Source organism: Trichomonas vaginalis, chromosome IV (genome assembly GCF_026262505.1).
Source record: "Trichomonas vaginalis G3 chromosome IV, whole genome shotgun sequence".
NCBI lineage: Eukaryota > Parabasalia > Trichomonadida > Trichomonadidae > Trichomonas > Trichomonas vaginalis.
In genome coordinates this window covers 34,614,457-34,638,481 of record NC_067206.1, presented here as the reverse complement: position 1 = coordinate 34,638,481, position 24,025 = coordinate 34,614,457, and the positions used below count along the sequence as shown (strand labels likewise).

Sequence of the window (24,025 nt, the reverse complement as noted above, 5' to 3'; positions counted from 1 at the left end):
ACTTTATTTTATTCAATATAAACAAATAATTATTAATTTTTTTTTTCTCCTAGTCAAGACTATGATTATTTTCAATAATCATTGCCCTTATTTTGAAGAAATCAATTAAGGCTTTGAGATCTCCGTGGATGTTGAAGATTTGATACATTTCTAACGGAATTCTTTGTTTAACATAAGGAAAATAAATCAACATCTTCATGAAATAGTATGCAAACACGCTAATCTGCTGTGATTTATCATTTCCAGAGATTGCCTTTTTACAAAATTGAATTACCATTTCTAATCTTTCGTCAAGGCCTTCCTTCATGCTTATAATCATCATATAGCAAAATGGAACAATTAATTTTAGCTCAATTGTACTAAAACTATTATTGGAAACCATGTTTGTCAGCATTTTAATCATATTTAATGGTTTTTCAGGGATTTCATCAAATGTTAATGAAATTGATGCTGATAAAATACCAGACATAATCATATAGATGTCATCGTAGTCGGAAAATCCCGGAGACCTTGAAATTAAATTGAATATTTTGTCAATTAACTTTTTTTCTTCGTTTAAAGATGCATAGGCTCTACAACATAGCATGAAATCATAAAAAATCAAATAAGGATCTAATAAATAGAAATCTGTCTTCCCAAAAATTGATGAAACTAAAATTTCGAGTTCATCATTAAGTCTGTCTGAAAATCTAATATATAGATCATATTCACAATACTCAGAGATCTTAAATCTCTTTCCATCGCTGATAAATACTATTAAAAGTGAATATAAATCTTGAAATATGGAATAATTTGGGAATTTGATCTTAAAAAACTTTAAGGGCTCTTCAGTTTTGATGGTAAATGCCCAAGCAAAGACAGATATCCAAAGATATTGATATTGTTTGAGAAATTCTAATAATTGTTCAAAATTTTGAGTTCCATTATGCAGAAGATAACAAAGAAACGCATAACATCTCTCTATATGCGAAGATGATGACTGAATACCTTGTAATGAGTATTGATATGCAGAATCTAAGTCAATTACGGCAGTTTGCAAAAAACAAGATAACAAATAATTCGTATACATAGATGTAGATAAAATTATTGATACGATGGTCGATCGTATTGAAGGTTCACCACCTTTCCAAAATTCTTTCATCAAAGTTATCAAACAGAAGATTAAATCAGTAAATGTTTGTTGGTCATTAATATTCTGGAGTCTAAAAAGTGTTACATTTAAAAATTTTTCCAAATTTTTGGTCGATAAAATTAAATAATCGAAATCTTGAAAATTAGCAGTAATTTCTTTGCATGCAGCCTTAACATCTTCATTATTATCGGAATTCAGCAAATTTATGTAATGCGGAATTATATTTGAAATTAAAGACGGATATTGATAGATTAGATTCAAATAATGAATATCATTGCCATCATATAGCTTTGTGAATCCATTTAAATGATCTTTTTTGTTAATTTTATATTCATCAAAAAATTGATCTGGAATTGCGTTGATTACATCGACAAACTTATCAATATCGAAGCTGCAGTCAATATCATCGAAAGGTACTTCAACACCTTGCATCTTTAAATGAATAAGAGGTGATAAAAAGCTTGTAAGAATGAAAATAAAAGAAACTCGTGGATTTTTGTAGTGATAACTCAAAAGAAGTAAATAAATACGTTGTAATGTTTGAATATTATTCATTCGAAGCATGAAAACATGGTTAAGCATCTTATGAAAGACAGAAAAAAATAAATCAATTACATTTTCGGTAAAAAACAGTTTTGGATGCGGATAATTAAGAGTTTCGTTCAATGAATAGACAAGGTTTGCTTCTAAGTGGTTTTTTGTACTAGCTTTGAAGTTTAAGTTGAGTTTTTGAAAATTAATTTTGAGTTTTTTGTAGTATTCCGGAAGAAGAACACGGGCAGCAGCAATACAAACTGGTAAATAATGAGAGCATGATATTTTTTTGAGAATAACTTCTAATAATTTTTGATCTTGGCATTTAAGCGCAATTTCGAGTATTTTTAATGCTGAATTACATGAGTCAATTGAATAGATTTCATCAGGATTGAATATTTTTTCTCCATATTGCGAAAATGTTAGAATACAACCGTTTATTTGGTTTGCATCATCTAAATCTATAGATTTTGCTGCTTCAACAGAGAAATTTTGGAATAGTGATGCTAAATATTCATATAATAAGATAATACTGTTCTCTAAAGTGCCACAAATTATCGATAACATTTGAATAATTGATTGGAATTCATTCATGTGGTTATTCTTTATAATTTCAGCAAATTCATCTGGTTTCATGCCTTGATTCCAACATTCTCTAATAAATGTTGAAGTCATGCAATTGAAAGAGAAAAGTGACAGATTTTATAAAATTTCAGAAATTATCAATTACATATTATTGGATAAATTGAAATATTTGATTCAGTAGTTTCAAAATTTAATGATATTTTCAATAAACAAAAATTTTTAGAGGAAAGATTAACAATTCTAATTAGATTAAAGGCTGATATGGGAAAGAAACTTTATGACCTTTGGATTTGCACTTCATAAACAGAAAAACTCCTATCAAAATAATGAAAATAGCAATTAATACGTAAGATATATCGATTGGGAGTGGTGGAACATCATCAAAAACTATGTAATCAACATTAGTAACATCCAAATGCTCAACTGGAGTTAAAATTATTTTCTCAATTTTTTCTCTTGTTTTACACTCAATTAAGATATGGCCATTGTTAGAATATACATAATGGGAAACTGATTTATTTGCAAAGTATATTGAGCACATGATTTCTGGATTAATTTTTTCAATTTTACAATATAAATTATATATTAAATGATAGTATTTTCTTTTGTATATCATAATATTGCTTGGAAGATTGTACCCATGTTGAATTTTCACCTTTTTGGCATCAATAATGTTAAATTCAAAAATTTCACAGATAATATTGCAACAGTAGTCATCAACAAAGATACTTGGAATATAAAATTCCATATATCCGCCTTTTCTTGTTATGTTTTTCTTACTTAACAAAATTCGATTCTTTGATTCAAAATCTGATGCAAATAATCGAATCAAAACTGTTTTATTGAAGATATTATTAATTGTTACTCTTTGTAAGATACTTGCATTGATTGTTTCTGGTAGATCTTTTAAAATTTCAGTTCGAATTTGATAATTTTCAAAAGGATTTTGGCCAAAATGAATAGTAGACATTGATAAATTCGGTTTTACCTTTGTTCCAGATACTTTTATTGTACTGTTTACAAAAACATTTGTATCAGATAAAATATGAGTTCTAATTCTTAATTTCCAAGATCCTTTTGCATTTTCACCTAAAAATCCACGACACAAAAACGATCTATTATATCTTCTACCTTCTTCTTTGATCATTGCTGCTGTTTTAATATTAGATATCGTATTTTCAGGAGAAATCAAATCAATAAGCATTGTAGAATAATCCATAGTATACAAACTAACATCAACAGATACAGTTTCAACAAATAAATCTTCCGAAATATCAAATTTGATTTCACAAAATCCATTTTTGAAATTTCCATATGATTGTTGAAAAATTTTTGTTTGTTTTGGCAGAACTACATTCCATTTCTTTGCCATTTCAATCATTTCTCCAGCATTTATTCTACCAAATCCATATACACTTGAAAACAGATATCCAGCAGAATTCTTTTTCCATGAAAAATGAAATGGATCATTTTTGGTTGATGTCATTGCAATTATATAGTAAATATCTCTTCTAGTTAAGTTACTATTAACTTGTAATGCTAATGCAATCACACCTGCAGCGATAGGCGCTGATGCTGAAGTGCCAGCAAATTTTTCGGTTAAACTAAAAGGTGACAAATTTGATGTGCTGATTAAAAACGGTTTTTCTGGCAAATCAATGGAAGAAGTCAATGAAGAAGGGGTATTACATATCAAAGCAGTACCTCTACATGAATAGAATGCTCTATCACCTCGGTTTGTCGTTGAAGAAATCATCATTGACTCTTCTTCAATAGAAAAGAGTTGAAAATTCGAATCACAAAGATATTCTCCGTCATTTCCAGCAGCAAATAATAATATCTGGCCTTTATCATGTCTACCATGACTAGTATTATGCAATGCATCTGCAATTTTGGGTATTCGTTCATAAGATCTGCATTTTCCTTGATCACAATTATCAATTGACCAAGAATTGACTTGTATATCTATTTCATCAATGTAATGATTAAATATTCTTGAAATAGTAGATACTCTGAAGTTTTCTTGAAATATTATTGATGAAGAATAAGTTGAATTCGGTGAAATTCCAAATGGACAAGAATCTGTACGTGAACTACTCATAATTCCTAAAACTGATGTACCATGTGAGTCAAAAAATACAGAAGATGGTTGAGAAGTATTTCTTTCATTCGAAAAATCGTAATTATATTTTTTCGAGAGTTTTGTATTGAAACATTGATGCGATTCGTATATCCCATTATCGTTTACATGAATGTGAATTCCGTTTCCATCATATTCGTTAGAAACTACTGTAGAAAAATTTATATCTTCGTTTTTGATGCCATTATCTTGGCCATCGTTGATTAGATAGAATGGGATATGATTCGAGTTTTTCTTAATTTGAAATTACTCTAAGATTTATCAAGAACAACTTAAAGTAAATGCAAATTTTTATTTTTGCCACGTAAATTGTCAAATTATTTATTTTATAATGTTATTTCTTCTTAGTATAGCTAACAATACAAATGCAAAATGCAATGTTAGAAATACATTTCGTGATGAAAGTGGCGAATGCAAGTGTAAACCTCATTATTTTGGCGATCCAGAAGATCAAAAAGTTGGATGTTGGACTTGCAAGCCAAGATGTCACCGAAATGCAATTTGTTCTGGCCCAAGCCAATGCAAATGCAACGGTGGATACTATGGTGATGGAATCAATTATTGCAAACCAAATCATTTCCTTCCGAAAATACTCTCAATTCATCCGAAAACAGTTCAATCATTCAGTAATGACTTTATAACAATCAAAGTAAATCATCCCATACCACCAAATGCAACAACATATGCTATGTTTGACATTTTTATTTCGAAATGCAATCACATAGAAACAGCATTACATTGTCAAGTTCCGTCATTACTCCCAATTAATTCTAGTGTTAAAATATCTTTTAATGGAGCTGATTGGAGCATTGAAAAATTTTATCTTCCTTTTGTGAATACACAGCTTCATGACGATTCAATATACTTCACATCGTTTATTGCAACGTCATTATTAGCCGCATATATTATTACTATGTGGCCTAAGAAGAGTCGTCTTGGACAAGTTCATGCACTCAAAGAAGCTGAAGCAAATTCTCATAGTAGATTACCAAGTATTAAGAAATTATCACAAAATCCAGAGGAAGACATGCTTTAATTAGAGTTAGAATGTATTTTTCTTTCCTTCGCTTTTATTTTGTGCTTTATACTTTATATTTGTTTTGTTATAAATAAAGATGTTAATTTGTTACGTAATTTTTATAGTAAAATCTTTATAATTTTCATTATAATTTGATTTTTCATATGTACAGATTGTTAGCTTATAAATAATCACAATTTCCTCCAAAATGTTTATTTCTGAATTGAAATAGATTAATTTCATTTTCAATTTTAAACATCAAAATCTAATTCAAGCTAAACTACTTTTTTAACATATAAACAAATCAAATTCAGAGGTACTAAATAGAATGATTAGAAACTGCATGATTACCATTTAAAAAATTAAAATCAAAAATATTGGAATTCAAAGATATAGTTTAGTAGTAATTTATAAACAAAAACGATGAATTATAATATAATTTGATGATTTTGACATATTTTTATATGATTGAGACAAATTCGCTTTCAGATCCAGCAACAGCTAAAACGTAATGCTGAAGCATGTAAGCAAGTTCATCTGGATCATCCTGCATCTCAAGTCTCATGATTTTCATGAAGTTTTCTCTTGGAATTACAGCTTTCATTGTTTGATTCAAATCAATTGATTTGGCATGCTTGAAACCAGCATTAATGCATCTATCCTTATGAGATGCAATTGTTGGATACATCTTAATGCCTTTAAGAGGAGCTCCAAAGCTATCGAAATTCTTTACCATCATTTTACCAAATTGATCATCTGGTTTGACCATTCCGTAGCTAATGAAGGCATTTGACTTGAGAGATGCTGCAAATTTAAGGATTTCATCAACAGCAACTGGATCAACGTAAATAAGTGTGCATTCATCAATAAATATTGTAGGAATATCTTCAAATCCATGCGAATTAAGTTCTTGCTTAACCATTTCTGGCTTTGATAAGTCAGCATAGAATAAATGATAATTATCCATTGGTTCGAAGCTGTTGGAATTGATAACTTGAGATTTCTTTTTAACAACATGTTGCATATCTAAATCAAACCAATTTTTGACTGTAACCTTTTCGTCTCTGAGTCTCCAAAATAATGTATCGTAGCCGCAGCCCAAAACAACGACTTGCATGTTGGATCCGTGAATTTCATGGAATTTCTTGACTGCTACATAGATTGCTTGTGTTCTTACATAGTAACCAAGATTCATTGGAGGTAATTGCTTTAATTCTTGAGGTACGAAGCAGCCAATGTATCTATCATGGTAGTAACCACGCTGAACAGCACTTAGTTTTGCATTGGCGGCATCCATTGCTGTATCCTCGACTGAACCGAGCTCTCGGAAAGCACTCATCGATTTTTGAAAAAATTATTACACTTTACATTAAGGGTGCACCCGTATGTACGTTTATTTGAGAGGAGGAGGATTACCCTCTCAATTTTGAGGGATTCGTTAGTTTATTTTCTCGATGAATATGCAATAAAATTTGATTTTTACCTTATCAATATACTTCATATAATATACACATGTTCATGTAAAAACTTTTTTCCAAAATCCTCAGGAATTAAGGGATTTTTGAATTTTAAGAATTTTTTTCGAATTTTTTCGAAAAAAAAATATTTTCAGAACAGCCTTAACGGCTAAGATTTAGGAACAATGTTAAGTATCAAAAAGAAAGGAGGTCTGATATAGACAACATATATCGTTGAAGGTTGAAAAAATCTCTAATATTTGAGCCCAAAATTTCAAATTTTAATTTTTTGAAAAAAGAGGCCACCCGTATGTACGTTTATTTGCGAGGAGGAGGATTATATTTTTGAAAGGGTGAAACATTATGAATATGTTAATTATATAATAATATGTATTATTATAAAAAAGAAAAAATAAAGCACGTTAAAATTTTTCTTTCTTGATTTTTTACAAAATCTACTTAGAATTATGCAAAATATGACTAAATAATTATAAATTTCAAGTTAAATTTTAATTTGATAAATAATTTAAATTTCAAATATCAAGTTCAGTTCGACTATGTATGTAGTAATTCCTCAATAAAGTGCCAAAACCCTATTAAAATATATGAACATTTTCAACATTTTAATGTTTTTATTTAAAAATTTGTTGGAATATGAGCTTCAAACAATTATTATGTAAATAAAAATAATTAAATATATGCATTTATTCGTATTACAACCGTAGTAAGTCGATTCTTCCTTTCTTCTACTGAGGTTTGAATTTGATTTCGAATTGTAAAGAGATTCAAAGGGAAAATACTAGCGGATAAAAACTACCTCCATGAAAGGGTCATAATGGAGTCAAGTTGTATTTTTTGATATTTTTTGCTTTTCGAGCCTAAATAGGTAGCCAAGATAATGCCTAAAAATAAGGTTCTAAATTCTGAAGTTTACATGATCCTCTCGTGTGCACCCTTAATCTAACAGCATCATTATTACATATGTATTAAGTTCCACAAGACCATTGGGTGATTTTGTTGGAATCTCCGTTCAAATTTTTCATGAAAACCTTTGGTGATTATAGTATGAAATTCTTTCTTTATAAAGAACATAATCACGGGACTTTAAAAGACTAAATAATATATCTTCGAATATTTTGAAAAATATAACTTTCTTTTCTTAAATTCTTTCAGGCAATTATATTTCTTTATTTATATACTCAACTCTAATCAAGTTTTCACATCCTGATTACAGCTTTGTTTTTTCAATGGACAAAAAAATTAGTTGTTTATTGAGCAAATTGTTCACTATCCAATACGAAAGCATCGGATCCACTTATGAATAGTCGAATTTTATTTTGTCAGTAATTGTCCAGATATCAGATGGAGTTTCCAATTAATCGATGCGATCTTACCAAACATTTTCCTTGTATTGCAATTCTGATGAATTTTCGTCTATTTTGATTATATTTTATTTATATTTTGAATGTTCACAAAATTTTCTTAAATTGAAAATATTATCAGAAATATTTGATTATTCAATTTTTAAAATATTCTAAAAATGATTTTAACACGATATTGTGATTATTTGGTTAGCAATAAGATAATAGATAATTGAGACACAATTCAAAAAATCTGACATTATGAAATAATTTATCTTAGATTAGACTGTATGTTTTATTTTAGAATAAATTCAAATAAATAAAAAATTGTAAGGATTCAAAATATCTAATTTTAATGTTGATCTCTCTGATTTATGTACGCTTTGATAGGCTAGAAGCAAGAACAATGGCTGAAGTCTGTAGTAGATACAAATCAGATGTTTCTAGTATAAGTTATAGCTTCTCTGGAAAACCACCTTATCCAGATCAGCAAGGAACATGCACACAGTATAGATACGATAAAGAATCTGATGATAATAAAGGACTCAAGGAACTCAATTATATGCGCTGGCTTGTTGGATTTAATACGCCTGTTACTCTTGATTCTAGATATGATTATGAACAAGTTCAGTGCGCAATTTGTAACGTCAAGAATAGAAGATTAAATCATAGACCTAGTACTAGTACACCATGCTATTCAACTGCAGCATATGCTGGATGTTCAACTTCAAACCTGGGGGCAGGTTATGGCTCTTTTGATGCTGCAAGAGCAGTGCAACAATTCATTCAAGATCCAGGTGTTTATAATGAAAATTTGGGACATAGACGATGGGTGTTTTCCGAAGGACTTACGTCAACAGCATTCGGAGGTGCTTATAACTCTGTATCAAGTTATCAACAAGGTTTCACAAATAGTGTTGCAATGAAGACTACTATGAAATTTGGTGAAGGCACACTCTTATTCACTGCATATCCATCACCTGGCTATTTCCCTGCAAGATTTATTTATAATAGATTCAGTTTTTGGGCACCTGGAATTCGTGAAAGAGGACCATTACAAATATCTGTAAGTATCGATGGAGAACCTCAGAGAATTGGTGCTATTGTATACACAACCGGTAATTATGGCGGAAATCAACGTGGAGCAATGTTTAATCTTACTAGCTATCCTGAAGACAGGTTGTATCAAACAGATTACCAAAAATTGATCGGAAGGAGAATAGATGTTCAGGTTGAATATAATTATAATGTCTATGAGTATACAATCTTACCAGTTGATTGTGATTCTGCAGAAATTTCCACTCCAACACCAAACACACCAATTCCAATCACTCCTGTCCAAAATACACCAACAACGAAACCCAATATAACAGATCCTCCTTCAGACCATGCAGATATGCCTCAAACAAATACAATGCAACCTGACTCTACTATTCCCACATCTGAAAACAAAAATCAAGGAAATGAAACCGGAAATCAAGTAAGTAACAATGGTTCAGATAATGGCATGAAGAAAAAGCTAATAATAGGAATTGTAGTAGGCTTGGTATTAGTAGTTATCATAATTGTGGTTGCAATAATTGTTATCAAGAAAGCTTCATCCAGCCAAAACAACAATGAAGTTGAGAAGACCGAAGAAATTTCCACATTCAGTATTTAACCATTTATAGTAAAAAATCCAAGATAATATAAATCTTCATATTCTTTTTTTCATTTCCAATAGCTTGTTCATTACCAACCTTTATTGAAAATTGCAATTTACTAAATGTAATATTCTAAAAACAAGAAATCGTGAATATTTTATATGCTGATTAATATGGCAAAAAATTCTTTTATATTATACAACATAGAAATATAGTTTATTGCAATTCAAATTTACAAATTATTATAATACCACATTTTGAGATTGATTTTATCAACTTCATTATATAAAGATAACTTCTGGAGTTTCAAATCACGCAAATGGTTCTTGTGTCTGTTGATTTCGAAGTCAGTATGGCTCTCAGGCATCGTTGTATTTCTCAATTCCATTCTTTTGATGAGAGATTTCTGATTTTGTATATCAGATTTAACTGATTTGATTTTAGTAACATAATTAGTTATTTCAATTTCATATTCTTGTTCCCATTTGTAATCTCTTCCACCAATAGATTTGATGTAATGAGCTACAGGATTCCTTTGTACTGCTTCTGATGAAATATTTACTGGTCTATTCTTCAATCTCGAATGCATATCTAAAGTGTTCGAATGGACTTTATGATTTTGATTATTTGTCTGCATGAAATTGAAACTAGGAACATCTTGTTTCCAATTAGTGTAACCCAAAGGAGTATCTCTGAATTGGTCTTCGATATTTACGTCTTCTCCCAATTCAAGTAACTTTTGAATGAGTTTAATTGCTTCTTCATCTTTAATTTTTGCGGCATGATGAATTGGATGCAATTGCAATGCTCCTGGCAAATCAGGAATCGCTCCTTTATCCAATAGATAGTAGCACAAATTGAAATTCTTCATTTCAATTCCAATTATCAATAAAGTGTTTTGATCTTGGTCATAAGCATTTGCCATTGCTCCTCTGTCAATTAGGAAATAAACACCATCCACAAATTGTTTCTTTAAAAGTTTGCAAACAATTGTGTTTCCTGATGAATCAGTTTCATTCAAATCTACACCTCTTTTCACGAATTCATCCGCTATATCTAATTCCATTGCCATCATTGCATGCGAAAAAGCAGAGTTTCCATCATGATCTCTCAAGAAAATATCACAACCATGATTCAAGATCCATTTAATTACGTTTTTGTTCTTTGCATCAACTGCACACATCAAAGGAGTTTGACGTTTATAAAGCGAAGGAAAATCAACATAAAAACCTCTATTTGTCAAGAACTCGATGTAATAAATAGAATCCTTTTGTTGTGCTGCTTCATGTATTGGGAAATTTCCTGATTTCGCTGGAATATCAATCAAAGCACCAGAATCAATTAACAAATCAAAAACTTCTTTTTGATTTTTACTGATTGATTGGATCAAAGGTGTTGTTGTATTCAAGGAAACATTGACATCAGCTTTATGATCAATTAACTTCTTAACAGTTACAATGTTTCCTGATTCAATTGCGTAGTTTAATGCAGAGAAAGGAATAGTATCTAATGTATTAACACTTACATTGTTATCAAGTAAATAATCAATGAAATCTTGGTATTGATTTATAACAGAAACGATTAAGGGAGTTCTTCCATTTTGTCCTTCTTCGTTAATATCAAAACCAAGATTCAACAAAACTTTGAAGTCATTCAATCTGTTTTCTTCAACAGCTCTATGGAGTGCAGACAAAGTTGTCATTGACTCCATTTGTGCTCCATTTTCTAATAAGAATTTAACACATTCCTATTGACAATAAAGAGATGCTCTCGAAAGAGGAGTTTCTTTCAATAAAACTTCATCGACATCGAAACCTAATTTTAATAATCTTGCAAGCATATTAACTCTTCCTTCAGCAGCTGCTATATGCATTGCTGTGAGTTCTGTATCATTTCTTGCAAGTTTATTTGCTTTCTTTTGCAATAAGAACTTCATTGTTTTCCGGCTTTCATTAAGAGCTGCAATTAAGAAAGAAGTATTGTAATGAGGACCTCTTTCTTCCAAGAAATTCTTATCGTATCTAAAGAGGTATTCAACAATTTCTGGTTTATCACTTTTAGCTGCCATGTGGATTGCCATTGATCCACTTTTTGTTCTCGCGTAAACATCGCATTTCTTTTTAATCAAGAACTTTAAAACATCCAAATGTCCATTGAAAGCTGCAATATGCAAACAAGTATTATCATTCCAGAATTTCTGGTTAACATCGAAATTGGCAACCTTGAAAAGATATTTACCAAGTTCTACGTTACCTGATTGGCAGCTGTAATAAAAAGCATTGCATTGATTAACATCAACTTCTGTAACATCGAATTTATTTTCTATCAAGAATTTTACGACTTCGTATCTTCCAGCTTTGCATGCAACCAATAAAGGCGATATCCAATAAATATCTCTTGTTTTTGTATCTACAACTTGTTCAAGAAGATATTGTACTGCTTGAAGATTTCCTCCTTCGCAAGCTGCGTAAAAAGGAGTAATTGAATTTCTTGTCAACTTTTTAATGTTTGCTCCGTTTTGCTGCAAATATTTTATTAATTCAACATTTCCTGAATAGCAAGCCATGATGAAAGGTGTTGATTTATCTGGTTCTCGCTCTTGGTTAACATTTAATCCATGATGTATTGCTAATTGACTCAACATTAAGTCACCTTTTCCACAAGTGAAGTGAAGTAAATTCATTCCAATATTATTAACTTTAGTTAGATCTGCACCATGATCAATAAGATATTGTGTTAATTCTTTATAACCTTTTGAGTAAGCAATATTTACTAAAGAGTCTCCAGTAATACTAATATCATTAATATTGCAATTCTTTGATAACAAATATTCCAAAACATTTTGTCTGTTATTTTGCACGGCGTAAACAATTGGTTTTTCTCCAGATTGGCTTTGTTGGTTTGGATTTACACCTTTAGATACAAGATATTGAAGAATATCAACATTTCCTGATACTGCTGCCAAACAAAAAGGAGTCATTCCATCAGAGTAAAACTTATTGAAATCAAAATTATGTTTTTCAACCAAAAATTTGACAATGTTTAAATGACCAAATTCGCAAGCAATCGATAAAGCATTCGCATTCTTATTGGTCATAACATTCAAATCAGCACCTATATCTATCAAGTACTTCAATGCTTCTAATTGTCCTGTTGAACATGCAGCTAAAACCGGTGTCAAACCGATTTTTGATCTCACTTCTAATTGTCTTGACTTTTCCAGCAAGTAATACTTTATTTCAGGAATATTGCCTTGCGATGCAGCTATCAATATGTTCCTATCTTTTTCAATTTTAACTTGTTGATCACTTTTTGACATTTGAACAAAAAGTGACCTTGTTAATTTTGAAGGACAAATCATCAACAAACCTTTCATTGAGAATTGACTACTTCTAGATATTTTTTCCAAGATCATTTTAGCTTCATCAATCAATTCCATTTCCAAAGCTTGTTTGAGCGCATTCATAACAGCATTAAAATTATCAAGATTGATTCTTACAAGCATTTCTTCGAGAAAACGGATTTTCGTACAAAACAGCATAAGAAAAAGCGGAATGACCACGAGAATTGGTATAATTAATATTGGGATTGTGGTTTAAAAGGTATCCTGGCACTCTAAAACCATATTTTAATGAAATCATTAGTGCTGATTCATCATCAGAGTTCGTAGAATTGATATCAATACCATTTCTTATCCAGAAATCACAGATATTCACGTTATCACCTCTGCATGCCATTAAAAATGCATCTTTTTTGCTCGAAATGAAATTTAATTTAATCAATTCTTCAAGAACTGCTTGTTTTCCTTTCAAACACGCGTAAAGCATGGCATCGCAACCTTCTACACGTGAATTAAACGTGTTCTGGTTCGCTAAATAAACAATAAAGTCACTTCTTCCATATTCAATCGCATAAAAAAGTGCGTTTTTGCCAGAAGGATCCTGATAAGTGATATCCTGACCGTACATTAGCAATTGCTTGGCAACTTCAATGTGGTTGAACTCAATTGCAATCATTAAAAGTGATTTGCCGTTCTTGATGTCGTAGAAATGAAATCCGACTTGATGAAGAATGGTAATTACTTCGTTTCGGCCATTCTTTACTGCTAAAATCAAGGCATTGTCGCCATCTGAGTTCACTGCAAAGCGATTACAGCCGAATGTAACTAATAATTTTGCAATTTCTGCATTTCCTGATTGACGGGCTAGTAAAAATGGTGTATTGCCTTGTTCACCAACTTCATCGATGTTCTTGCCGATTTTGAGTAAGTATTTGACGCCATCAACCGAATTTTCTTGAACTGCTTCGTAAATTTTGCGTTTTCTGTATTCAGGACCGTTGTAACCTAGTATGATTGCTCGTGTTTCGTCGTTTCCGTAGTATAAAGCCATTCGTTTCTGTGATGAAATGTAACTCGGATTTGCTCCTGCATTTACTAGGATTCTCACAACATCGTTAAACTTTTTGTGTGCTGCTATCATCAGTAATGTTTCATTCCTTACGATAATATTTGGATTTCCACCATTTTGAATCAAAACTGAGACAAGTGCTGCATTATCTGCTTTAATTGCGTAGTAGAGTAGTGGAAAGTTTTCTTCTGATCTTGAATTGACTTAATAACCTTCATTAACTCGAGGAGTGATCGCTTCAAGTCTTCCTGATTTGACGCTTTCCAATAATTCAAGGTCTGCATATGGTAATGTAGAGCATTCGATAAAATAATTCATAAATTGCACATTATCACTTATAAAATCCATCTATTGCTGACAAAAAATTATTGATCCAAAAATTTTGAATTAATTTTTTTTTCAAAAGGTATTAGACCCAAAAATACAAGATCTTTCAATAGTTTACAATATTCGAGATTTACACAGATCCGAAATACAAATGACTGGTCATATCGATTGCGCGTTGCTGGATTTAAGATATATTCTAGTAGTATACAATATATTCATATTCCATTTTCTCCAATAAGAGTAGATATTTGATGAATTCAAACGTTGATATCATCTAAACATCTTTTTATGTATTCCATTGAATAAATATCTAATTCAATTTATTTAATTCATCATATCTCTAGAATTAAATGAAGTTTGATTCAAAATTAAATTTTTTTGAAATATTAATCAATCAACCAATAGTACTTATCTCATTATTAAAGTATTTTTCATTAAATTTGATTTATCATGAAGGTTTTCTATTGAAATGATAATTTGACAACTTCAAAAATAGATGATAAAGGATTTAGTTTATTCGAATGTTAAAACTTTCGGGGAGCTTACGGAAGACTATGAATTTCAAACTATTGATGACATGGCTTTCCTCCGTAAAGATATGTTCCCTCTCGGCTTTTTAAATCCGATTGAACCAACACAAAATTGCTATTCAATGGGAAAGTCATCAGGCATGATAGCAATTTCACGTGAGAATTATGGAATCGGAGCATCTCATCCATATATCGAGTATTATGATGCTAGATCCGAAAAACTTGGAGGAATTTCAATGAAATCAAACGGAAATTTGGCCTTCGTTCATGTTTTACCTACTGATGAAATTATCGCTGTTTCTGATTCCGGTACGGTTTCTCGTATATCTTATGGCGTAGAAACAGTAATTTCAACATTAAACTTACCCAATCTATTAATCAACGCTGCAGCATTCTACGATGGTGGAGTTGTTGTTTCTACAAGTGATGGAAATATTATTGATATCGAAAATTACGACAAACCAAATATTGTCCAACATTTTGATAATATCGCAAGACCTAGGTGCATGACCGCAATCCCACCATCGAAATCAAATACAGAATCAATTATTATCATGTTTCTTGACAATGGACATCTTTTTGTCATTGATGATCGAAGATATTACGAAATGAAACTTTCAAAATACGTTTTGGCTATTGCACCAAGTTACAGTTATTCTAAGATTGCCATTTTACTTGAAGATTTTACAATTATTGTTGCAAATCAGGCACTTGATAAAATTTATTACCAAACTCAAATAGATTTGAACGATATGGAAGATTTTCAGATGATGACATGGATTGGCGATATCGTTCCAGCTCTATCTTTTAACGGCGCCGTTATTTTGGGCACAGAAGATCCATCATCACCAGTTTTCTTCGTAGATGGCAGCCCGTATCTATTTATGGAGTGCGATTCTATATATTCAATCACTCAGACAGAAAGTTTCCGTATCGTTGCAGTTCCAAACAACGTTTTCAAAGTATTAAATAAATATTTAGTCGAAAGAAGCGATGGAGTGAAGCTTTGTGAGATCTTTGATAACAGACTGACTGAGCCATTCGTAGAAAAACTGTCCGCGATCAACGACGTCCCTTCTGCGATAAATGATATAATTTCAACCGCAGAATTTGTCACAGACAAAGCTTCCCAAGCGTATTTCGTAGCTGTTGCATGTTTTGTAAACTCTTACTCCAACAAAGGCCGTGGAACGATGATCGGAGAAGTTTGTAGAAAATTAAGAGTGGCAAATTGCATATTAGAGTACGGAGTACCAATCACATCGAAGCAATTAGATGAAATAGACTCTACAACAATCCTCCAGAGGCTCTGCAAGCGCAAACAATTCGAAGTTGCTTATAATCTTGCAAAATTCTTAAATGTTCCTGAACAGGTCGTCTCAGATGAGCAAGTAAAGTACACAGTGAAGTTCAATAGCGACGACGGATCAGTTATTGGTAGTCTTCCTCTCGATAAAATCCGTCCTTCCTTCGCTGCTGAATATTCTTGGCAAATTGGCCGGCCAAACTTGGGAATCATGTTTGCAGAACTCGAAACAGATTATTCCAAGAAAGCCATACTACTTGCCAAAATGGACCAATGGGACAAAGCGATCAACGCCGCTGCAGACACTTGTGATTCATCATCTCTTCTTTCTGTTCTTTCTCTCTCCTTAGAAAAAGGAAATGAAGAGATTGTGAATACAGCGATAGCTAACTGCGAGCCAGCAGTACGCGTACTCATGAGATTACCAAGAATGACAACTCCTGTTCGTCTTGGAGTCATATTAGACAAGATTCCTCCAACAATTCCTGCAATGGACGCTGTAAGAACTTATAAAACTGTCCAAAGTCAGTTCACTTCTGGCCTTGAATGCGCGAACACTCTGAAGAAGCTCAAGGACATGCAGAACGAATTGGCTGCAAGAAGCGGCGACCAATCTATTGTTGGGAAATCCCTTAATGAAACATTAAGATCATTCTTCAAAAAAGGTGACGAAGATGGTGCTTATCAGTTCGGAAAAAAGCTCGGCATGGATGAGAAAAGAGTCGATGCACTGCTATTCGCGTACTACGTGAAGACAAAAGACATGTACGCCCTCAAAAGATTCGGAATGAAGAAGAGCAGAAAGGAAATGTGGCCTCAAATCACAATGATCCTCAAAAGAGAGAATACTAACTTGGCAAGAGAATTTATTGATAGTATAGCTTCTATTGATCCGAAAATGAAGATGTCTATGCAGCAAGATTTCGAAAATGGAAAATTTGCTCCAAGAGACATCGAATCAATGAAACCACTTTCATGTATTTTTAATTCATAATTTATTATGAGTTATATATATGCTTAGATTTTTAACTATTATTGTTTTATATTTTTATTTAAAAAAAAGTAATTTATTCATTGTTTGATTCAAAATTTTTAGTAATAAGATGAAAGAAAATTCTTTATCTCAACTCCTTTTGCGTTCCGTGATGATTTGGCTAAATTTCTATTATTCTCAGAGCAAAATGTTAATTCCTTATATATGAACGTTTTGTATTTTTATAGTTCTTTATAGATCCTATGAGAAGTGATCCCATAACTCGGTTATATTAGAAAAAAGATGTTGTATAAAATGAAAAAATTCAATATAAAAAGTGACGGGTATTGTTATCCATAAAAGATTTGTAAAGAAAAATATCTGAATGAAATGATTTTTATTGCAAATTAGCCTTGAAAGATTATTTTGTAAAGTTGTATTAAGGTTTATTTTTAAGTGGAAAATTAATCAATTAGGATATCCCATAATATCATTTTAACATATTTATAATCAAATCTTACTAATTTAAAATTAATCCAAAAATACGATTAAATTGTTTCATTTTCACCGTAAAAAATTTTCGAAAATTTTGTGAGAAATGGGACGGCTTCACTCATTTTTTCTTGTAGATGTCGCTAAGTAATCACGTTAAGTCAACAATCGAGACCGGACAAGATACTATTGACTGGGGCCGCGCATTTGAAATTATAGAAAGATTAAATAAGTCACACAAAGATGATAAAGTTATTTTCGATACAATCAATCAAGTTTGCAGGAACGGCAACAGAAAGACGAGATTAAATGCACTTTCTCTTGTTGATGGTTTCTTCAAGAATTGCAACAAGGATGTTATCAAGAGACTTGTTCAAAATCCAATTGTTCTCGGACTCGCCGATGAGTTTTATACACGCGATCCAGCTTTCCACCGCGCTATCTGTGGTGTGTCCGCTAACTGGATGACAATTGCCAACAAGAATCAGTGTCTTACTCAACAATTTATTGATTGGCAGAGAAATGTTTGCTCTTACCACTACAAATATGTTATGACTGAGGCTATTGTTAACAAGTTTACTACCGAACTCTCCGGATGCCTTGAACTCCTTATTATGTTCAATAATGCTATGCAAACAGCTATGAACAACCATGCAACAGCTGACGATCCCCTCCTTAACGAAATTCTTCCAAATATCCACGAAATCCATACCAGAATTAAAGAATTAAAGCCAACAATCAGCAATAAGTACCTTCTCGATGTTATCGCCTACATTGAACAGTACTGCGTTGCTTGCAAGGAAGCTTTCAGTGATTTCGCCCAAGTTGGTACATGCGATCTTGAAGGATTGAAGAAATTAGCCGCAAAGGGCATTCCACGCCAAAATGGTGCTCCAGCTCCAGCTCCAACCCCAGCTCCTGCACCAGCACCAGCTCCAGCACCTGCTCCGGCTCCAGATTTAATTGATTTTGGATATCCTTCACCAGCACCAGCTCCCGCACCTGCTGCAGCACCATCGCCAGCATATCCATTAGGATTCGATGCCCCGGCTCCAGCACCAGCTCCAGCTCCGACATATAACCCAGCTCCATCTTATCCACCAGCATCAGACCCAATTCCACCAATATACAACCCGCAGCCAACCCCACAACCAGCTTACCAGCCTCCATTAGCCCAGCCAATTCCACCAGCAACACCAGTACCAAGCTACGACTGGAAACCAGCACAGCCAGAGCCACAGCCATCGGCATTCGCTCCACCGCCACAGCAGAGCTACCAGCCACCAATGCAGCAGGGCTACGGAGTTCCACCTGCTCAAGCTCCGGCAGCAGGAGGAGATGAGGCTGTTTCAAACGACGAATTCATGGATTTCTTACAAAACATCGCTACAAAACGCATGTAACTTTTTAAGTATTCCTCTAAACGATTGTTCATTTTTTCAATTTGCAATGATTTTTCAAAAATATTTTTATTTTTTACAAACAGATGTAATAAAGCAAAATTATATAATCATAATTAAAAAAAGGTGAAATTTCAAGGATTTTTGACAAAAATTTTCGATTTCATAAATAATAGGATTTTCATTTTCTTTTACACTTTAATTATTTAATTATCTTGGCGTGGGCAAATAAAAATTAATTTATTTCTTAAGATGTGTAATATCTAATTTGCAAAACATTTATGGCTTTGGAATCACAATTTCAACACTTATTTATAAAAAATACCCTTTTCTATAACATTTTGAAATTATTTCATGTCGCAAAAAGAAAAATATGCCATATTTACGTACGGAAAAGAACTAATTTCTATTTTAATCCGTGATTTATGATTTAAATATAATAGAATTGCATTTTCATTATCTTTGCCAGATCAAAGTTTAATTTTAAGATCAATATTTTGTTGATTATAATAGTAATCATTTATGTGTATATAAATTTTGGAGTTTCACACAACACCATAAATGTCATAATTAAAATTTCTTTGGAAATTTGAAAATTTTAAAATTTATTAATGAACAATGTACTGATTTTTTTTCAGCTTTATAGCTAATTCAATAGTTCATTTGAATTGAAAGAATTTGAATTGTTTACAAATAAATATGTGAATTTTTATTTGGCTTTCTATAATTCTTGAACATCAATATGACGGCTAACAATAATAACATTAAAAAATTATTTTATGCTTTATTATTGTCAAATCAAAAAATTATTTAATAACAACGTTTAATTCAATTCAATTTTTATATCGAATTCCTTTCAAATTTTTATTAACATAATTTTTTAGAATCATATGCTTGCATATCTTTTTTCACTCTCACGCTCTGAAATACAACAAGATACTGTAATTGATAGCATATGGGACCCAGGCTATCATGGTTATGCAAACTTTAAAATTGTTCAACCAAATGGCGATTCAATTCCATTAACATCTGGAAGTGGCCAACTACTAAGATTGACGATTGACGGAAAGTATTATTACCCAAAAAATTATGAAGATCGAATCGAAGAAAAAAATGTCAATATTAAATTAATTTTAGAAAAAATCGCTGAATACGATTATTATATCAAATATCAGATTACTAACATGAATAGTAAACCTATTAATGTAGCTCTAGGATCTTTTATTGATTGGCAGTTCAAAACCGGATTTGATTCTGATTCGACAGTTGGACCATTAAACGTTGAAAAAGGATACTACATTCAAAGTAAGGGAAATCCAACTTTCCAGAAACTTATCATTGACCATTCTGACAATCAAGATAATAAATTTGTAAGAGCTGACAAATATTGGTATGGCAACTATGCTGATATTGGAGATGATAAGGAAAGGAGATTCACAATGGAAGTTCAAGGAAAACCAGTATTTCCATATTCTGATGATCGGAGAAATACTGAATATGCTTTTTCAGCTTCTTGGACTGAAAGAACTATCGCTGAGAATGGATACATTACATTTGGATATCGCATCTATTCAAATTTCGAAAACGAATTTGAATTATTAATTCCAAATAAAGTTGCAACAGGTCAAGTTACTGGTGATGTTAAACTGCAATGCTATGTCAGACCAATTGAAAAGAACATTATTTATAGAGAAGTTATTGATTACGGAGACGGTCAATGGGTTGAAAAACAGGACAGAATTTTCTCATATAATGACCAAAAAACTCTAAAAACAATGGAAAGCTGGAGAATACCATTCCAACCGAAGTCAGAACCAGGAGAATATACATACAGAGTTGCCATTAAGTATACAAAAGATGGAACTGAACATATTTCTAATATAGAAACAGTTAAAGTTACTAGGTCTGCCCCACCAACTCTTTCAGTTGACCCATTTGATACAGATTCTACGTACAAACATAAACCAGTCATCAATGATATTAACCTTTCAACAAATCTCGTCTTAAAGATTCAAGGCCAACAGAATAAAATTAGAATCTTTGGACATTTCACTGATGAAGATAATGATAAAGATCTCAAGTTTACTGTTAAGGAAGGAAACTATAAAGCAGAAGTTATACTTGATGCTGCTTATCACAACAATAAACCTGGTGAACTTCAAGAATTCGGATTCAATTATATACTTAAAACCGACAAAGGAATGAATATTCCTCTTGAAATTTGGATGGATTCTGATACCGATGGATTCTTTGACGAAAATGATTCAACAGATTCCAACAGAAAGTTACTTTATGTCAATATAACTGAGGGTCCTAGAACTTTCAAACCAAACTTTGAAATTAACCCTCTTCCAGAAAAAGATGCAATTTATGAACCAGGAGGAAGAATTCCAATTTCAGGTTCTTACAGTGCAGATGGCACTGCAAAAATCAAATTTGTAGACACGGAAACAAAGAAAGAATTAACATCAACTATTGAATTCATTAATGCTACAAAAGAATTCAAGCAATTTGTAAATAAGTATATCACTTTACCATCTGATATTGCCCATAAGAAGATTACATTATCGGCAAAGATTTATGGACGATATGATATTCCTAGCGAATATGAACATACAATTCAATTCTTGGTTCGTACAAAGCCAAAGATTGTTAAAGTTAACTTTGAAAATGATAACGACAGAGTTATTAGCAATACTGGCTATTGGAGCAAATCTATAACAATTGAGGATCATGATCCAGGAAAAACACTTTATCTTTATGGTCAATTTGGAGATGATACCGTTTCTAGTCTCGGTTCTGTTACAATTGGAAATGATATTAAAAAAATAGCAAACTTTTATGAATTGTTTGAAAGAACTCATACCGGAAAACAGTACCTCAAAATTTGGGCGACAGAAAAGTCTTATGATGGGACAAATATAAACTTCTACAATGAATTGCATCCATTGCTGAAATCTGATATCCTTCAAGAACAAGTTATTGTCACATACATTCCAGATATAACATGCTCATTCCCAGACGATTATTACCAAAACCGAAATCATACAATCCAATATCAAATCGAGTGTAATGACGATGGAAAGATAATAATTGTTTATGAGTTCAACAACGTAGAATTTAACAGAGAAACAATTTATATTGGAGGAAAGAAGACTCTTGATAGATCATTCTCTGTTCCAAGCGATTTAGTATATGGTCAATATTACTCTTTATACATTCATGCATTAGATGAATACGGATTTTCAAATAGCCGTGGAAATGAAGTTTATCAAAATACATACAGTTTCTCTATAAAGGATTCACCAATAATAACAGAAGTTACGCTTCAAAGAGATTATGCTCTCCAAACTGAGAATTTCCAAGTCAAGGGCAAATTCAATGATCTAGACAACAGAAAGAATCTTTATCTCTTTGTGCAGCTTGGTAATAACGAAGTTACAGAGCACCAACAAAAGATACCATCAAACGGCGAAAATAATCAAGAGTTTGAAGCATTCATTCCAATTCCAGAAACTGAATTGCCGGGCAAGAAAGAAATTAAAGTTTGGCTCTCAACTTCAAGAAAGACTTATGAATATACTACACAAACAATCGATACATCAAATCTCTACAGTGTTCCTGTAAAGATTTCCTACAAGCCATCAATGAAAATCGAACTATTGAGGAAAGTTATCTATAAAGATGGTGATAAAGTATATCTTACAGGTACAGCTCGCGCTAACTCCAATCTTAACCTCAATTACTACATTGATCAAACTAATCTCAATCAGTCATCTGTTATTAAGATTACTGAAATTCCACAGGAATTCACAACAGAGTTTGTTATCCCACCATTCTTCAAATACGGTAACTATACAGTTACAGTAATTGGCACAGATGATCTTGAACAGACAACAATACCATTCCAGTTTAAGTTCGAAATCCGTAATCCACCAAGAATCCTTAATGCAACTGCTGCCAATGCAGAAGTTAACCAAGGTGAAGTTTTGAACGTTACAGGCTATGTCCATGATCCAGATATTGGCAACGTCATTGATATCATTGCTAAAGTTGATACAGGAAATGAAGCCGTTTACCAATCAATTAACTCAACAGCACAGAGTATGGAGTTCTCAATCAATATTGTCTTACCATCTGGCATTGAAGCTGGACCACACAAGATTTACTTGACAGCTGTAGATCAAGATGGAGAAAAGTCTCAACCATTCCCATTAGATTTCAGTGTCCTTGCCCTAGCCCCAGAGGAAGAAACAAAGAACACAACTGATGCTAACGCTGGTGGTGGCTCTGCTAACCAAAAGAACAATTCATCAGTAATGAAGGGTCTCTACATTGGTGTAGGCTTCGTCGCTGCTTTGCTCGTTATTCTTATTGTTATTATTGTTGTCATTTTCCACAAGAAGAAGAATGCTCCACCAGTTCCTGATCAGGAAGACAACAAGGATTCTGATTTAGAAGAAATAGAAACACAGGTTATGTCTACACAGTCCACAATTAACCCAGAGGAAATTGCAACAAAGGATAATCCTCTCTTCAGCTCAAGAGAAATCACACATGATGAAGATCCATTCGAAGATGAATTCGAAGAGCAAACTAATACTCCTTAATTAATATATTAAGGATAGAATAAGAAATTTAAATTTAAACAATTTTATTTTTAATAATTATGATTTCATTTTTATATCTGCTGCTGATTTTTTTCAAACATATAATCG

General features: G+C 32.1%; 11 protein-coding genes across 11 annotated transcripts, besides 1 other annotated feature; 5 read left to right on the top strand and 6 right to left on the bottom strand.

The window, feature by feature from the left end:
- Positions 1-46: 46 nt before the first annotated feature.
- TVAGG3_0221320 (uncharacterized protein) lies at positions 47-2,342 on the bottom strand (the record flags this gene model as incomplete). The annotated part of the gene is made up of 1 exon (XM_001322707.1): positions 50-2,341. The coding sequence occupies one exon, from the start codon at positions 2,339-2,341 to the stop codon at positions 50-52; it is 2,292 nt and encodes a 763-aa protein (XP_001322742.1).
- Positions 2,343-2,475: 133 nt separating this feature from the next.
- Positions 2,476-4,673, bottom strand: TVAGG3_0221310 (serine-type endopeptidase protein; the record flags this gene model as incomplete). Its single annotated transcript, XM_001322708.1, has 1 exon — positions 2,496-4,352. One exon carries the CDS (start codon positions 4,350-4,352, stop codon positions 2,496-2,498), a length of 1,857 nt encoding a protein of 618 aa, XP_001322743.1.
- A 49-nt stretch (positions 4,674-4,722) lies between these two features.
- On the top strand, positions 4,723-5,718 carry TVAGG3_0221300 (laminin domain-containing protein; the record flags this gene model as incomplete). Its single annotated transcript, XM_001322709.1, has 1 exon — positions 4,723-5,427. One exon carries the CDS (start codon positions 4,723-4,725, stop codon positions 5,425-5,427), a length of 705 nt encoding a protein of 234 aa, XP_001322744.1.
- Positions 5,719-5,794: 76 nt separating this feature from the next.
- On the bottom strand, positions 5,795-6,757 carry TVAGG3_0221290 (protein C-terminal leucine carboxyl O-methyltransferase protein; the record flags this gene model as incomplete). The annotated part of the gene is made up of 1 exon (XM_001322710.1): positions 5,870-6,748. The coding sequence occupies one exon, from the start codon at positions 6,746-6,748 to the stop codon at positions 5,870-5,872; it is 879 nt and encodes a 292-aa protein (XP_001322745.1).
- Positions 6,758-6,782: 25 nt separating this feature from the next.
- Positions 6,783-7,821: a mobile genetic element.
- Positions 7,822-8,582: 761 nt separating this feature from the next.
- Positions 8,583-9,887, top strand: TVAGG3_0221270 (uncharacterized protein; the record flags this gene model as incomplete). Its single annotated transcript, XM_001322711.1, has 1 exon — positions 8,583-9,887. One exon carries the CDS (start codon positions 8,583-8,585, stop codon positions 9,885-9,887), a length of 1,305 nt encoding a protein of 434 aa, XP_001322746.1.
- Positions 9,888-10,102: 215 nt separating this feature from the next.
- TVAGG3_0221260 (spectrin binding) lies at positions 10,103-11,581 on the bottom strand (the record flags this gene model as incomplete). The annotated part of the gene is made up of 1 exon (XM_001322712.1): positions 10,103-11,581. The coding sequence occupies one exon, from the start codon at positions 11,579-11,581 to the stop codon at positions 10,103-10,105; it is 1,479 nt and encodes a 492-aa protein (XP_001322747.1).
- Positions 11,582-11,617: 36 nt separating this feature from the next.
- On the bottom strand, positions 11,618-13,336 carry TVAGG3_0221250 (spectrin binding; the record flags this gene model as incomplete). Its single annotated transcript, XM_001322713.1, has 1 exon — positions 11,618-13,336. One exon carries the CDS (start codon positions 13,334-13,336, stop codon positions 11,618-11,620), a length of 1,719 nt encoding a protein of 572 aa, XP_001322748.1.
- Positions 13,337-13,352: 16 nt separating this feature from the next.
- On the bottom strand, positions 13,353-14,351 carry TVAGG3_0221240 (protein ubiquitination; the record flags this gene model as incomplete). Its single annotated transcript, XM_001322714.1, has 1 exon — positions 13,353-14,351. The coding sequence occupies one exon, from the start codon at positions 14,349-14,351 to the stop codon at positions 13,353-13,355; it is 999 nt and encodes a 332-aa protein (XP_001322749.1).
- Positions 14,352-15,108: 757 nt separating this feature from the next.
- Positions 15,109-17,595, top strand: TVAGG3_0221230 (regulation of vacuole fusion, non-autophagic; the record flags this gene model as incomplete). The annotated part of the gene is made up of 1 exon (XM_001322715.1): positions 15,184-17,436. The coding sequence occupies one exon, from the start codon at positions 15,184-15,186 to the stop codon at positions 17,434-17,436; it is 2,253 nt and encodes a 750-aa protein (XP_001322750.1).
- Positions 17,596-17,996: 401 nt separating this feature from the next.
- TVAGG3_0221220 (glucan 1,3-beta-glucosidase family) lies at positions 17,997-19,335 on the top strand (the record flags this gene model as incomplete). The annotated part of the gene is made up of 1 exon (XM_001322716.2): positions 18,045-19,310. One exon carries the CDS (start codon positions 18,045-18,047, stop codon positions 19,308-19,310), a length of 1,266 nt encoding a protein of 421 aa, XP_001322751.1.
- Positions 19,336-20,197: 862 nt separating this feature from the next.
- On the top strand, positions 20,198-23,972 carry TVAGG3_0221210 (fibronectin type 3 domain-containing protein; the record flags this gene model as incomplete). The annotated part of the gene is made up of 1 exon (XM_001322717.2): positions 20,198-23,917. The coding sequence occupies one exon, from the start codon at positions 20,198-20,200 to the stop codon at positions 23,915-23,917; it is 3,720 nt and encodes a 1,239-aa protein (XP_001322752.1).
- Positions 23,973-24,025: the final 53 nt, after the last annotated feature.